Source organism: Leucopleurus acutus (genome assembly GCF_964270905.1).
Source record: "Leucopleurus acutus genome assembly, chromosome: 6".
In the NCBI taxonomy this organism is placed as follows: domain Eukaryota; kingdom Metazoa; phylum Chordata; class Mammalia; order Artiodactyla; family Delphinidae; genus Leucopleurus; species Leucopleurus acutus.
In genome coordinates, this window is record NC_139149.1 from 109,801,332 (window position 1) to 109,816,946 (window position 15,615).

Consider the following 15,615-nt stretch of genomic DNA (forward strand, 5'->3'; position numbering starts at 1 on the left):
GGACTCTCAACCACTGCACCACCAGGGAAGCCCCTACTCTTAGTTTCTTAAGGAACCTCCATACTGTTCTCCATAGTGGCTGTATCAATCTACATTCCCACCAAAAGTGCAAAAGGGTTCCCTTTTCTCCACATTTATTGTTTGTAGATTTTTTGATGATGGCCATTCTGACTGGTGTGAGATTATATCTCATTGTAGTTTTGATTTGCATTTCTCTAATGATTAATGATGTTGACCATCCTTTCATGTGTTTGTTGGCAATCTGTATATCTTCTTTGGAGAAATGTCTATTTAGGTCTTCAGCCCATTATTGGATTGTGTTGTTTATTTTTTTGATATTGAGCTGCATGAGCTGCTTGTAAATTTTGGAGATTAATCCTTTGTCATTTGTTTCATTTGCAAACATTTTCTCCCATTCTGAGGGTTGTCTTTTCATCTTGTTTATGGTTTCCTTTGCTGTGCAAAAGCTTTTAAGTTTCATTAGGTCCCATTTGTTTATTTTTGTTTTTATTTCCATTTCTCTAGGAGGTGGGTCAAAAAGGATCTTGCTGTGATTTATGTCATGGAGTGTTCTGCCTATGTTTCCTCTAAGAGTTTGATGGTGTCTGGCCTTACATTTAGGTCTTTAATCCATTTTGAGTTTATTTTTGTGTATGGTGTTAGGGAGTGTTCTAGTTTCATTCTTTTACAGGAAGCTGTCCCGTTTTCTTAGCACCACTTATTGAAGAGGCTGTCTTTTCTCCATTATACATTCTTGCCTCCTTTATCAAAGATAAGGTGACCATATGTGTGTGGGTTTATCTCTGGGCTTCTATCCTGTACCATTGATCTATATTTCTGTTTTTGTGCCAGTACCATACTGTCTTGATTACTGTAGCTTTGTAGTATAGTCTGAAGTCAGGGAGTCTGATTCCTCCAGCTCCGTTTTTATTTCTCAAGATTGTTTTGGCTATTCAGGGTCTTTTGTGTTTCCATACAAAGTGTGAGATTTTTTGTTCTAGTTCTGTGAAAAATGCCAGTGGTAGTTTGATAGGGATTGCAGTGAATCTGTAGATTGCTTTGGGTAATAGAGTCATTTTCACAATGTTGATTCTTCCAATCCAAGGACATGGTATATCTCTCCATCTATTTGTATCATCTTTAATTTCTTTCATCAGTGTCTTATCATTTTCTGCATATGGGTCTTTTGTCTCCTTAGGTAGGTTTATTCCTACGTATTTTCTTCTTTTTGTTGCAGTGGTAAACGGGAGTGTTTTCTTAATTTCACTTTCAGATTTTTCATCATTAGTGTATAGGAATGCCAGAGATTTCTGTTCATCAGTTTTGTATCCTGCTACTTTACCAAATTAATTGATTAGATCTAGTAGTTTTCTGGTAGCATCTTTAGGATTCTCTATGTATAGTAACATGTCATCTGCAAACAGTGACAGCTTTACTTCTTCTTTTCCGAGTTGGATTCCTTTATTTCTTTTTCTTCTCTTATTGCTGTGGCTAAAACTTCCAAAACTATGTTGAATAATAGTGGTGAGAGTGGGCAACCTTGTCTTGTTCGTGATCTTAGTGGAAATGGTTTCAGTTTTTCACCATTGTGGATGATGTTGGCTGTGGGTTTGTCATAAATGGCCTTTATTATGTTGAGGCAAGTTCCCTCTATGCCTACTTTCTGGAGGGTTTTTATCCTAAATGGGTGTTGAATTTTTTTGAAAGCTTTCTCTGCATCTATTTAGATGATCATATGGTGTTTCTCCTTCAATTTGTTAATATGGTGTATCACATTGATTGATTTGCACATATTGAAGAATCCTTGCATTCCTGGGATAAACCCCACTTGATCATGGTGTATGATCCTTTTAATGTGCTGTTGGATTCTGTTTGCTAGTATTTTGTTGAGGATTTTTGCATCTATGTTCATCAGTGATATTGGCAAAAACCCCCGAAAGTTAGCAGAAGGAAAGAAATCATAAAGATCAGATCAGAAATAAATGAAAAAGAAATGAAGCAAATAAGAGCAAAGGTCAATAAAACTAAAAGCTGGTTCTTTGAGAAGATAAACAAAATTGATAAACCATTAGCCAGACTTATCAAGAACAAAAGGGAGAAGACTCAAATCAATAGAATTAGAAATGAAAAAGAAGTAACAACTGACACTGCAGAAATACAAAGGGTCATGAGAGATTACTACAAGCAACTCTATGCCAGTAAAATGGACAACCTGGAAGAAATGGACAAATTCTTAGAAAAGCACAACCTTCTGAGACTGAACAAGGAAGAAATAGAAAATATAAACAGACCAATCACAAGCACTGAAATTGAAACTGTGATTAAAAATCTTCCAACACACAAAAGCCCAGGACCAGATGGCTTCACAGGCGAATTCTATCAAACATTTAGAGAAGAGCTAACACCTACCTTTCTCAAACTCTTCCAAAATATAGCAGAGGGAGGAACACTCCCAAACTCATTGTACGAGGCCACCATCACCCTGATACCAAAAGCAGACAAAGATGTCGCAAAGGAAGGGAGACAGCTTTCCGATGTGGTCCTGATGATCCTGCATTTGGCTCCATCTCACCCCTCATCTCAGTAAACAAGCCTCTAAGGATGGAAGCCTGAGGGCGAGGCCTGTGTGGAGCTCTCCCGCATCTATTAGGTCACTTCTAGTAAATGTGAGCAAACGTGGCAAGTCTGCTAGAAGTCAGCAATTAAAGAACAAAGGGAGGGACTTCCCTGGCGGTCCAGTGGTTAAGGCTTGGCGCTTCCGATGCATGGGGCCCAGGTGCGATCCCTGGTGGGGGAACTAAGATCCCACATGCTGCACGGCGGGGGCGGGGGAAGAACAAAGGGAGTTCATAGAGATGAAAAGCCTGGTGGAGGAAATGAAAAGAACAAGGAAAAGCAGAATGGAAAAAAACCTAGTGAGTGATTGGGAAGACTAAGTACAGGGGTTCTTACAGAACATAGAGAAAAGGCACAGGGTGAAACTATGCCTGCAAAGACATGGCCTGGGGAGAAGGCCGGAGCTCTATGATTTGTACACAAGGGGCCTGGCGGGGGATGCAGTGGCTGGAGGAGAAGCGCTAGTTACGGGAATAGTGAAAGCAGCACGCACATTCTATTGTTTATTTTCACTACAACCTGTAACAAAAGAAAGGCAATGGCAATGATCCTCGTGTTATAGATGGGGGACTCAGGCGCAGATTTGGAGAGAGAATTGCTGGCGGTCACCACACTGTGTGAGACGGAGGTAGCACTGGAATCCGGACGTGCCGGCCCCTAGTCTCGTGCTCTTTCCATGGCATCAGAAACACCGCAACAAGACTCCACATCATATGATGGATAACAGCACAGAGACACGACGTTAAATCAGAAGTCACAGCCAGGGTGGAGGTGCTAAGGAGACAGGAAAAGCTGAAGCAGATGCAGAGCTCTCAGCCTTTGCCTGGACTCTTTGCTTCCTACTTGTGTTTCCTAAAAACACCAGGAGTTTTTTTTTTTTTTTTTTTTTTAGTGTAAAGGACAAAGGACTTGGGATTAAAACACGTAGGTTGATTTTAGCTCCTGCAAGTCTTTTATGCTCTAATTGAATCTGGAAAATGGACCGAAAAATACCTCTTTGAGGATTAAATGGCAAAATGTGGAACAAAGTGCTTTGCCAACTGTAAAGTGCTGTACACGCTTATATATTGTTGGCAGGGCCTCTGCATATGGTAGTGTGGGATGTGCACTGAATAAGGATTTCCCCTTTACGGTGGGAGGGTGGGGAGCTCCTAGTCACATCAGAGCTGTAATCCATTTGCACACTTCCTACATTCTTCCAGCAGAGGGCAGCAAAGGGCCTGGTCTCAAGAATCAGCTCTGACAGACGTAGGTCAAGTGTATGGTGGAAGGGGCACTTTTTCAATTTCATGAAGTTCACTGTATGCGTCACTGGAGGCCCTGATATTGGTATTCATACTTGATGAGAAAGAATGAATAATGTATTGATTTGACAGCTATTTAAGCACAAACCGCAAGGCACAGAGGAGACATCAAGCAACGAGCAAGATGGACCCATGTTCTGACCTCATTTGAGTTTCGCTCAGTGAACAGGATGTACACAGACAGTTAATTACACTTGTGATAAAACAGAAACAGACTCACAGTCTTAGAGAACGAACTTATGGTTACCAGGGGGGAAGGGTCCGGGGGAGGGATAGTTTGGGAGTTTGGGATTGACATTAACACGCTGCTATATTTAAAATGGATAACCTAGAGACTGTCATACAGAGTGAAGTAAGTCAGAAAGAGAAAAACAAATACCGTATGCTAACACATATGTATGGAATCTAAAAAAAAGGTTCTGAGGAACCTAGGGGCAGGACAGGAATAAAGACGCAGACTTAGAGAATGGATCTGAGGACGGGGGGTGGGGAAGGGTAAGCTGGGACGAAGCGAGAGAGTGGCATGGACATAAATACACTACCAAACGTAAGGTAGATAGCTAGTGGGAAGCAGCCGCATAGCACAGGGAGAGCAGCTCGGTGCTTTGTGACCACTTAGGGGGGTGGGATGGGGGGGTGGGAGGGAGACACAAAAAGGAGGACATATGGGGATACATGTATATGTATAGCTGATTCACTTTGTTATAAAGCAGAAACTAACACACCATTGTAAAGCAATTATACTCCAATAAAGATGTTAAAATAAGTAAATAGAAAAACATAAAATGGATAACCAACAAGAACCTACTGTCTAGAACAGGGAACTCTGCTCAATATTATCTAACAACCTAAATGAGAAAAAAATTTGAAAAAGAATAGATACATGTATACCTAACTGAATCACTTTGCTGTACAGTAGAAATTAACACAACATTGTAAGCCAACTATACTTCAATAAAATAAATTTTTTAAAAAAGAGGTCTGATACTATCAGAAACAAATGATACCTGTGACAAGTGCAACCAAGAGAAAATACCCTCTGCCTGCTGGGTCAGAGAAGGCTTTGTTCAAGGTGACCTGGAGGCTGTGTAACAAAGGAGGAAGGAGGGTGAGGGGGTTGGCTTTGGGGACGGAGCGTGTGAAGGAGGGAGGAGACATACTGAGCAGGCCCTGAGAAGGATGGAGGGTGAAGCGTTCATGTCAAAGTGACGATGCTCAGAGAAATCAGGCTGCTGGCGACCCTTGGGGCTCTGGGTAGGGATTGGAATATGGGTGTGGATTATGTTCTATTTCTTGACCTGGGTGCTGGGTATGTGTGGCCTTTCCCTTTGTGTTCATTCCTGAAGCTGTACAGTAGGTACCTGCATTTTTCCACAAGCACGGTGCATCAGTGCTCCTCAAGATGCCGGCCTGCGATGAGACAGGAATCTGACCAGAATAAAAATCAATGCGCTGCTGTTTCCACTGGGGTCTTGCTAGGAAACCAGTGTGCTCAGAGTCACAGCTGATTTACAAGCTCCTGATTTTTGCAGACCTGCGGCGAGCAGGCTTGTAGATGTCACCAGTCTGTGGACCCCAGATTGGGTAGCACCTGTTATACTTCAGTAATAAGTTAACGGAGAAAAAAGACCAGTGTGGCTGGTGTCTAAAGAGGGAAGGGAGAGTGACCAGAGATAATGCCCAAGAAGTATGTTATAAAAGCAGAGGGAGGGACGTCCCCGTTGGCACAGTGGATAAGACTCCACGCTCCCAATGCAGGGGGCCCGCGTTCGATCCCTGATCAGGGAACTAGATCCCACTTTCATGCCGCAACTAGTAGTTCTCGTGCCACAACTAAGGAGCCCGCAAGCTGCAACTAAGGAACCTGCCTGCCGCAACTAACACCCAGCGCAACCAAATAAATGAATAAATAAATATTTAAAAAATATGGCAATGCTTTAAGAAAAAAAACGAGAGGGAAAATGAATTCAAGGAGCGGAGGAAGAGGGGAAGGAGAAGGAGGGAGAGGAGGACTGTGTCCCCAAGAGACACACCAGAGCGCAGGGGGGCAGAAGCAACGGGGTGCTCACCCCCAGAGACCAGGCGTGCAGCCCTGACCAGCACAGCAGGCCAGGGCCCTGGGGAGCCTGAGGGCGAGGCCCTGCCTCTCACTTACTTACCCTTTATGGGAATATTTCTGTGACAACTTGTTGTTGCACTTGAACAGACATCTTTTATCCTTCCCTTTCCTAAAAAGAAAACAATTAATAGTCATTTATAACTGGAAACATAGATTAACGTGCTTTATGTGTCACTATCTCAAAGTAATTTTTTCTGTCTTTCTACCAGTTTGGAGAGCAAGAGAGACAGGAGTCCTTATGAAAGAAAAATTATAGCATTGACCAAAAAAAATATAGCAAGCTCCAGGTAATAGATGGGAAGGTTAAACGTATTACAGAAGGCAAATTTTCACAAATTAATATATATTAATATAACATATAACAATATTACATATATATATATATACTTAATACAAATACTAGAAGTAAATAAAGGATGTAGCCTTATAAATATTACATAGAAAGGGCTTTTTAAGGCAGAAGTACAGGGCATAAAGCAGTGATTCTCAATGATGCGTGATTTTGCCCCCAGAGGATATCTGGAAATGTTAGGAAATCTTTCTGCCAGATTGGGAGGCGGGCGCTGCTGCCGTCTGATGGGTGGACGCCAGGGATGCTGCTGATGTGTCACAACGCATAGCACAGCCTCTGCAACCAGAATTAACTGGCCCCAAATAACAACAGTGCAAAAGCTGAGAAACTCTGACATAAACCATACCGGAAAAAATAAACTGATGTGCCTAAGACTCTCGGGAATTCCCTGGCGGTCCAGTGGTTAGGACTCCACGCTTTCACTGCCATGGGCCCAGGTTCAATCCCTGGTCCGGGAACTAAGCTCCCACAAGCCACACAGCATGGCCAAAAAAACCCCAAAACCAAACCAAACCAAAAGAATCGAAACCCTCCACAGCCAAAAACTTCTCAAGTAAAAGACAAAAACAAAATAAGAAAATTGCAGCAACCAGGGGTTAATCTCCCAAATTGATGAAACAACAAAAAAAGAAGAGACATATATAAAAATAGGCAAACATGAATAGGGGACCTTCAAAAGAAAACATTCTGAAGAAAAATTTGTTTAAAAAACAGGCATCTTAGTAAACACAGGCTAGAGAACGCTGTAGTCATTTATCATCCTCCTAAATCCCAGTGGTTTATTACAGGTGTTGGCAAACTACGGCCCAAGGGCCAAGTCAGCCCAATGCCTGTCTTTTTCTTTTTTAATAAATTTATTTATTATTTATTTTTGGCTGCTTTGGGTCTTTGTTGCTGTGCGCGGGCTTCCTCTGGTTGCGGTGAGCAGGGGCTACTCTTCGTTGCGGTGCGCGGGCTTCTCATTGTGGTGGCTTCTCTTGCTGTGGAGCGCGGGCTTCAGTGGTTGCGGCACGTGGGCTCAGTAGTTGTGGCTCGTGGGCTCTAGAACGCAGGCTCAGTAGTTGGGGTGCACGGGCTTAGCTGCTCTGCGGCATGTGGGTTCTTCCCAGGCCAGGGCTCGAACCTGTGTCCCCTGCATTGGCAGGCAGATTCTTAACCACTGTGCCACCAGGGGGGCCCCCAATGCCTGTTTTGGTATTAACGTTTTATTAGAGCACAGCCAGGCCCACTTGTTTATATTTTTGTCTCTGCTGCTTTCACGCTACAATGGCAGCGTTGAATAGTTGCAGTAGAGACTTTATGGCCGGCAAAGCCTAAATTATTCACTCTCTGGCCCTTTTTAGAAAAAGTTCTTCAAGCTTTGGCTTGAAAGTAGCCCTCTCACTTCCACCCACATTTCTTTGGCCAAGTCACGAGGCCATTCCTGAGTCCACAGGGCAGGGGTGTGTGACCTTCTGAGATGCTGGTGAGCAGTACTGTGACCTTCCAAAGCGTATTTAACCACTCATAGAGCACAAAGAAATTCCAAGGAAAACACTGGTGGACTATCATTCTTGGCCTTTACGTTCGACAAACAGAAAAGTCTTGTTATTTCTGGTGTTCGTGAAGATGTAGGGAAGAGGGTGTCCACACTGCATTCATGGGAGTCTAAACTGGCAACAATTTGATCATCAGTATGGGATTAGTTTATTTTATTATTTTAGTTTAGTTTAGTTTTTGGCCTTGACGCTTGTGGGATTTTATTTCCCCAACCAGGGACTGAACCCAGGCCCTTTGGAGTGAGAGCACAGAGTCGGACCGCCAGGGAATTCCCAGTATGGGATAATTTTAAATATGCAGACCCACCCACCAATCTACTTCACTTCCAGAAATAAAACAGAGAATGTGTCCACTTCGAAGTCTGATGCCACTCCCGTCACTGGATCGGCCCGAATCAGAGAGGAGCCCCCAGACTCTGTGGAGCAGAGGTGGCTCTGCTGATAGAAATGTAAACAGTAGACCCAGGGGAGTGGGGATGGGGTTCTGCAGGGCACAGCTGAGGCGACCTGCACCCTGAGAACACGGTTACCTCTCCCAACAGCCACCCCCAGACCAAGAGACTCTTGCTCTGTCTTCACGCCCATTCGTCTGCCCCCTCCTTCCTTCTATTAGTAACTTCATGCATCTGCGTCACCCTGTGCCTGCTCCACGGGAGCCCCACCCACACGGAGCATCCAGGTGACAAATTCCATCGCCAGCCTTACCCTCTGGTGCAGGCTTTGGGGCACGTTCAGCCCTTGCTTTCTGGGCCCGTGTCATGACCTTCGAACTCCTGGTTGAGTCGTCCTTCCTTTCAGTCACCTGCTCCACCACTTGGAGCACCTCTTGGGTTCTGCGTCCAGGTGAGGCTGACCCTGGGCCAAAGAGCGATTTGTGAAGAGTTTTCATTGGGGTCCCAGTGGCCCTCCCCCTCCCCGAAGCTTCTCGTACTCCCAGTTCCCTCACTTTGAGATCTCTGTACCCACTGCCTCACTTTTATCGTGCTATTTCTCCATAATTACTCCTCTCTTCTCTTGTGGGTATCTTTCTTTCTCCCCCAAACTCCTGTTTCTCTTTTCCCCCTTCAACTTCTCTTTCTGACTATTAATTACATGTGTATCAACGAGAATCTAAGCTCCATGAGGGCAGGGAGTTTTCTGTTTTGCTCACTGCTGAGTCCTCAGAACCTAGGACATGTGCCAGCACCCCCCTCAACTCAATTCATCTCTGCGGAATGAATGTGTAACAGGCAGCATGTTTTAGAAAATATTCAAATTATGTATTTTTCACCCTTATACATTGTAATGTCCAGGGTTCCCTAATTATTAAATCAATAAATTTCAGGGAAGGGGCAGATGCTGGCTAGATCTGAGAAGAAACTGCTCAGCTGAGGCCGTTTTGGAGATGCTACACTAAATCTTGAAACACAAATTTGTTGAGAGTGAAAGAGATTTCTTTGTTTCAAAAATTACCTTTATATACCCACAGGAGAAGCTTAGAGGTCTGAGTGTCAAGTTTTCCTAGAAGTCGTTGGTGGAGAGAACTCAGCATATGACAAGGAGAGAGCGGCGCTGGGGACTGAGAGAAAGTGACAAGAGGAGGAGAAGGGTGACCAAGGAGGTCCTAGCCCCCACCCAGGTCAAACCCCAAGATTAAGGGGTGTTGGAAACAAACAGAAAAATTCGGGGAATGTCCAAAGCAGTGGAACACATGTCATGATTCATGTTTGGGGCTGACAGGAGATTCCCTCTCAGGGTGCTGCATTCAAGGTCTGGAAATCCAAGGGAATCCCCACCAACCGGCACACCTTGAACTAAAGCAAAAAGAAGGAGAAAGGAGAGGGGAAGGGGAAGAGGGAGAGAATGCAGAGGAGAAGGAGAAAAGGTGATGAGCACAAAAAGGAATAAAGCAGAGGATCCAGAAAAATGCAGAGCTATGTACATTTCTGTTTCTTATACTGCAAATCACATGATTGTCATGCATGGAGTCAATGCAAGCTAAGCATCGCTTCAGGTGGTTCTGAACACTCAGTGACAACAAATCTACCTCCAGTTTGGGATTGGGAGTCTGAATCCTGCCGGCACGTTCAGGTTTGCTTTGTCTATTCTTCCTGGCTCTGAACTTGCACTGGACACAGTCCTAATCTCAAAATTGACTGATGCGTTCTGCCCACCTCCACCCCATTCCTTCCCAGTGATAAGAGAAAAGAAACCTGTTGGAATCAACATGGTTCTCCTTTTGTGAGGAGGGGCCTTTGATGGGATGACCTAGGGGTCGAGATGGGGCTGGCCGTGCTCTAGTGACACCCGGGTGGGTGACCATGTGGCTGGAGAGAAGAACCCTGACGAACATTAAGGGAATGACGACTTCACCCTTCTTGCTTACCTCTTGGGAGACTTTTTTTCTGTCTTTGTTTTGAACTTGACCAGCTATGTATTTTTCTCTTCCTTCCTAAAACAGAAAAGAAAATCATCTCTTATAGCTATAGATATTGATCTACAAGCTTGAAATGTCAATACGTTTTAAGTAAAATTTTTTTCTATCTTCCCATCACTTTGGGGAGGCAAGAAAACCAGGAGACCTATGCGAAGAAAGTACTCGGAAATGAAAAAGGATTGAATAAAGAAGTAATAGAGATATACTAAATTATTAACATTAAAATATATCATTTTCTAATTAATAACCAGTTTTTTCAAGACTAGAAGAAAATATAGAGAGAGATTGTTATAAGCCATAGATATAAAAGATCTTCTTAGCCAAAGAAGGAAGGTCCTTAGCCAAGGACCCAAATTGTAAAGGCAAAAGATGAACAAATTTGACGGCTTAAAAATTTTAAATGCCCATACTTCAAAAATCATCCACACAGTGTTAAAACGAAAAAGGGGAAAATCGCAATATATGTAACGTTAGGGGGTTACTGTCCTTAATAGATAAAGCAAAAGATAAATAGTATGCTGGGAAAGTGGGCAAAAAGCATAAATTGGAAGTGCTAAAAGAGGAAACACAAATGACACATTTATTTTAAAAGTGTCTTTTTTTTAAAGTTTTTTTTTTGATGTGGACCATTTTTTTAACATCTTTGTTCAATATGTTACAATATTGCTTCTGTTTTATGTTTTAGGGTTTTTTTGGCTCCGAGGCATGTGGGATCTTAGCTCCCCGACAAGGGATCGAACCTGCACCCCCTGCACTGGAAAGCGAAGTCTTAACCACTGGACTGCCAGGGACGTCCCTAAAAAGCATCTTTAGATCACCAATAATCCCCTGAAAATGCATTGTTTAGTTTTAATTATACCCAAACTTTTAAAAAGTTTTATCATGTCTGGGTTGATGAGGATGTAGTTAATGAACACTTGTGTGTTATTAAAGGAAATGTAAACAAATACATTTTCTGGAGAACAGTTTGGTAACAAATATGAAATTTAAGATATATAGACTCTAACCAAGTAATCTCGCATTTAGAAATTAATCCTGAGGAAATTATTGGACAAGTGTGCAAAGATACCAACACACACAATATGATTTCTATTTTCAGATAACAATTGGATATAGCCTAACTTACTACCAATAGATTATTATTGAAACAAATTGTTAATCACACAACAACGAAAAAGGTGTTTTAAAGTGTTTATAGGATGGACTAGGTAGTATGAGCATGTATATATATACATAAAGAATGTATACATTCTTTATAGCCACTATTTTGGAGGGGATGATGTGGTTTTCTGTCACACACAGCAAGCTAATTTCAAAGGCTACAGCATATTGCTTTTATAGTATGAAAACATTTCTATGTTGAGAAAAGCACACATCTGTAAAACAGCACACATCTTTTTCTGGCTTAGATGTCTTTTGTAGCCCGAAGGGCATAAAAACCAGTAAAAATAATATCAAACCCACCCTAATAGAGACCAAATAAGTTCTTTACACTTACGTTTTCCCCCAGGAGATTCTCCCAAAGGCAGTTTGCTTCCCTTATCCATGGGATCTAGAAGGTATGAGAAAGAAAGTGATTTTTAAATAAGCAATCTTTATGTTTTGTGACCACATTCATTTCAGACAATACTGAGTTGGTAAAGCTTTGACAGTATTATTTCTATCCCTTTCATTATAAAGGAGGATGATGGTTCCTGAAGAGGGTTCTAGGGACCAAGATGCTAGTCCTGTGCCAGCCAGCCTTTATCCACAGGATCTTGGGAAAACCCATTAATCCTTTACATCTCAAATTTGAATAAATCGTTCAACTTTCTCCAAAGGTGGTTGTGAAAATAAAATATATTATTCAGGATAAAATTAGAAATATACATTGTATGAGTCAGTGTAATGCAGGAAAAACTTGCTAAAAATGATAGTTTGTATTTTAATACGGTCAAATATAATTCATTCTTTCTGACAATAATTAGATATTTGTCATTTGAAAGTCACATTTGTTGTGTGGGAGTTCTGTGAAGATGTGACACAGTGACTGAATTACCAGCAAACAGAAGAATGCTCTGCTTTTTTTTCCCCTCCAAGGATAACAGTAACAATGTGAGTAACAGTGGCCACGGTGAGGAGTGAATTAACGTGCACCATTTTTCCAGCGTATGTCCACAACAATGTCAGACGCTCGTGCTCCGTCATAGTATTACATTTGTGTTTATGATGAGCTGTTCTCATCTCAATTTTCACAGAAAGGTCATGTGAGAAACATGGAGATTGGGATCTTAGGAAAAACCTGGATGGCTTGGCACTGCAATAAAGTACCATGAATATACTTAGAGCATGAATACTTGGCAGTGGTAAGTTGCCCCAAAATTGGTTCCTGGGGGTGAAAAAAACTCTTTTTATGTATAAAGCACAAATAAATATATCCAGTACAGAAATGGATATATAATATACTTGTAGTATTGAAATATCCTGGGGGGTAGGGTTCATGATTAGAAAAAAAATCTAAATGGGCAGTGATAATGAAAAAATGGCTGAGAAACTCTGACTCAGAGTAAAACAGCTCTAAGTTTGGGCTCCTGATGACCATACTGAGAGACTTGCAATCCCTCACCTTTACCGTGGGTGAGTCTTGGTGGTGTGCTGGGTAGCTCCTGGGGTCTCTTTCTTTCATCCATCTCTGAAGTGTCATCACTGACCTCTGAAAAAAGAAACAACATTCATCTTATATCTCAGTAAATGCCCTCTAGAAAGTCCACGCGGAATCTCCCAGAGACCCAGGAAGGACCTCGCACACTCTGGAGCTGAAGGCTGGAGGTTCCAGTCCTGATGAGACCCTGCGACTACCTCCTGAGAATAATTCTACCGCTGGTCCTGTCTGCCACTCAGGGGAGGAGCAGAGCAAGGCTGGTCAGCAGTGGTTCCTCCACTAATGGAATGTCCAGTGGGGGGCAGTCATCTGAGCCCCTGGACCAGAGGTTTCGGGGAGCCCCGGCAATACTTTCAGGAGACCTTCAAGGTCAGAATTGTTTTTATAATTAGATGTTCTTTGCCTTTTTTTGCTATGTTGACTTTTGCACAGATGAAGCAACAGCCAAGCAGGTGAAAATTCTGGTGCCTCAGTACAAATCAAAGCGATGTCCCCAAACCTTAGAAGGTAGCATTGCCTTCTTCACTACCACTTACTCAACATGGAAAAAAAAAGCCAGTTTCATTTAAGAATGTTCTTGATGAAACAGTTAAAATTATTAATTTAATTAAATGTCTACCCTTAAGGACACATCTTTTTAATAGTATATGTAAAAAACTGGGTAGAACATGTAAAGAAGCAGTTTGCTGCATCTTGAAGTACCACGTTGTCTCAAGACTAATAATCAAGTGATTGTTTGAGTTGCAAGCTCACTATAAAATTAAGTGAACCAAAATTTTCTAATTGTTTATGATATTATAAAATCATGAGTAGAAGATACACTCAAAACACAAGACAGCATAAGACATTTTATTACAACAGAGTATATGGTCTCAGACTCTACGTTACAACTCACCTTTAAGAAACTATCCCTTGTTGAGTTTTGGTGTAGTATCAAAAGTGAATATCCACAGATATCTCAAAAGACTGTTAAAATACTCCACCTTTTTCAGCTACAGATCTGTGTGAGGCTGGATTTTCTTCCTACGCTTCAACCAAAGCAACAAATCACAATTGACTGAATACAGAAGCAGGGATAAGAGCCCAGCTGTCCCTGATGGTGGAGGTGGGGGAGCAGGGAATAGGTAAAGGAGATTAAGAGGTATTGGGCTGGCCAAAAAGTTTGTTTGGGTTTCCTGTAAGATGTTAAGGAAATACCTGCACAAACTTTTTGGCCAACCCCAAACAAACATCCAATTATAAAATAAATAAGCTATGGGGATATAATATCCAGCATAAGAAATAAGGTCAATAATATTGTAATAACTTTGTATGGGGACAGATTCTTACTACACTTATTATGATGATCATTTCACGGTGTATGCAAATGTCAAACCACTATATAGTGTACCTGAAATTAACATAATACTGTACATCAAACATATTTCAATTAAGAAAAAAGAAAAAAAATTCGAAAGAACCTTTAAAAATAGAAAGCAATTGTTAACAAGATATAGACTGATGCTATTAAAAATGTTCCCTCTCAGCTTTCAATATAATACAATGAAGATATACACAAAAATATTAAGAAAGCACATGGAAAAGATAGTGAAAAAATGTTTTTCTTTTTTAAGAATCCAGCCACCTTTGATAAAGGTAGACATTAAAGAGATTTGCAAAAATGTACAATGATACCACTCACCTAATTTTTTAATTTGAAAAATATATTTATTTTTCATAAAAATATGTTATTTATGGTAATAGGTAATTGGTTTCTTGTGGGCTGCAGGAGAGACCCTCCAACGCTGAGCATTCAGATGACAAATTCCATCACCAGCCTTACCCTCTGGTGCAGGCGTTTGGGCACATTCTGTCCTTCTCTTTTTTGCTCTTGTCATGACCTTTGTGTTCCTGGTTGAGTCGTCCTCCCTGTGAGTCACCTGCTCCGCCACGTGGAGCATCGTTTGGATTCCATGCCCAGGTAAGGCTGCTCCTGGTGAAACAGTGATTTGTGAATAGTTTTTACTGGGGTCCCAGTGGCGCTCCTCCTCCCCCTGACAGTGACCTCCTTCTCACACTCCCAGTCCCCTCACTTTAAGATCTCTATACCCCTGTGCCTCGCTTTTCTCCTGCTATTTGTCCGTAATTATATATTTTTTCTTGTGTACACCTTTCTTTCCCCCTCCCCCGCCCCCAAACTCATCACCTGCTCTCACTCTCTGTGCAACTTTTTGAAATCAATCAGATAAATCTGGGGGAATCCCAGAGCACTGGGGCTGATTTCCTGTTTCCTGGCTTGAGACCCCTGCTGCCAGAAAGTGCCACATCCTAGTAAACATGGCCGGATGCTCTGTTTTAGCAGAGGAGGAGTCTTGTGAAGCACTTTTCCAGGTTCCCTAGGGCCTGTGTGTGATACAGGAGACAGGAGAGATCCAGGGGTCCCTGGGTGCCTCTAGCAGGGAAAGTGAAAGGTATCAGAGAATTGAGAGGCAGGGGCCCTGCAATGGGGAATGAGGCTGGGACCTAGAGGATTTGCAATGCCAGGTGAGGGGTGGTGGTGTTAGCGTTAGGGTTCTCTTCTCCCTCTGTTTTGCCAATGAATTTTATATCTGTGTCTTTGGACCAGGGTTTATTGAGTGTGCCAACTTGG

The 15,615-nt window shown here is 42.2% G+C and overlaps 1 protein-coding gene across 3 annotated transcripts in view; it reads right to left on the bottom strand.

Moving 5' to 3' along the window:
• Nucleotides 1-15,615, bottom strand: part of SP110 (SP110 nuclear body protein) — a 39,413-nt gene that overhangs the window by 10,788 nt on the left and 13,010 nt on the right. For all 3 annotated transcript variants that reach the window (XM_082841756.1, XM_082841757.1, XM_082841758.1), the window contains 6 exons: nucleotides 14,809-14,958; nucleotides 12,951-13,037; nucleotides 11,844-11,897; nucleotides 10,295-10,360; nucleotides 8,635-8,784; nucleotides 6,080-6,148 (listed from right to left, as the gene is read on the bottom strand). In XM_082841756.1, coding sequence (XP_082697882.1) covers nucleotides 6,080-6,148; nucleotides 8,635-8,784; nucleotides 10,295-10,360; nucleotides 11,844-11,897; nucleotides 12,951-13,037; nucleotides 14,809-14,958 — 576 coding nt within the window. The remainder of the gene's footprint in view (nucleotides 1-6,079; nucleotides 6,149-8,634; nucleotides 8,785-10,294; nucleotides 10,361-11,843; nucleotides 11,898-12,950; nucleotides 13,038-14,808; nucleotides 14,959-15,615) is intronic.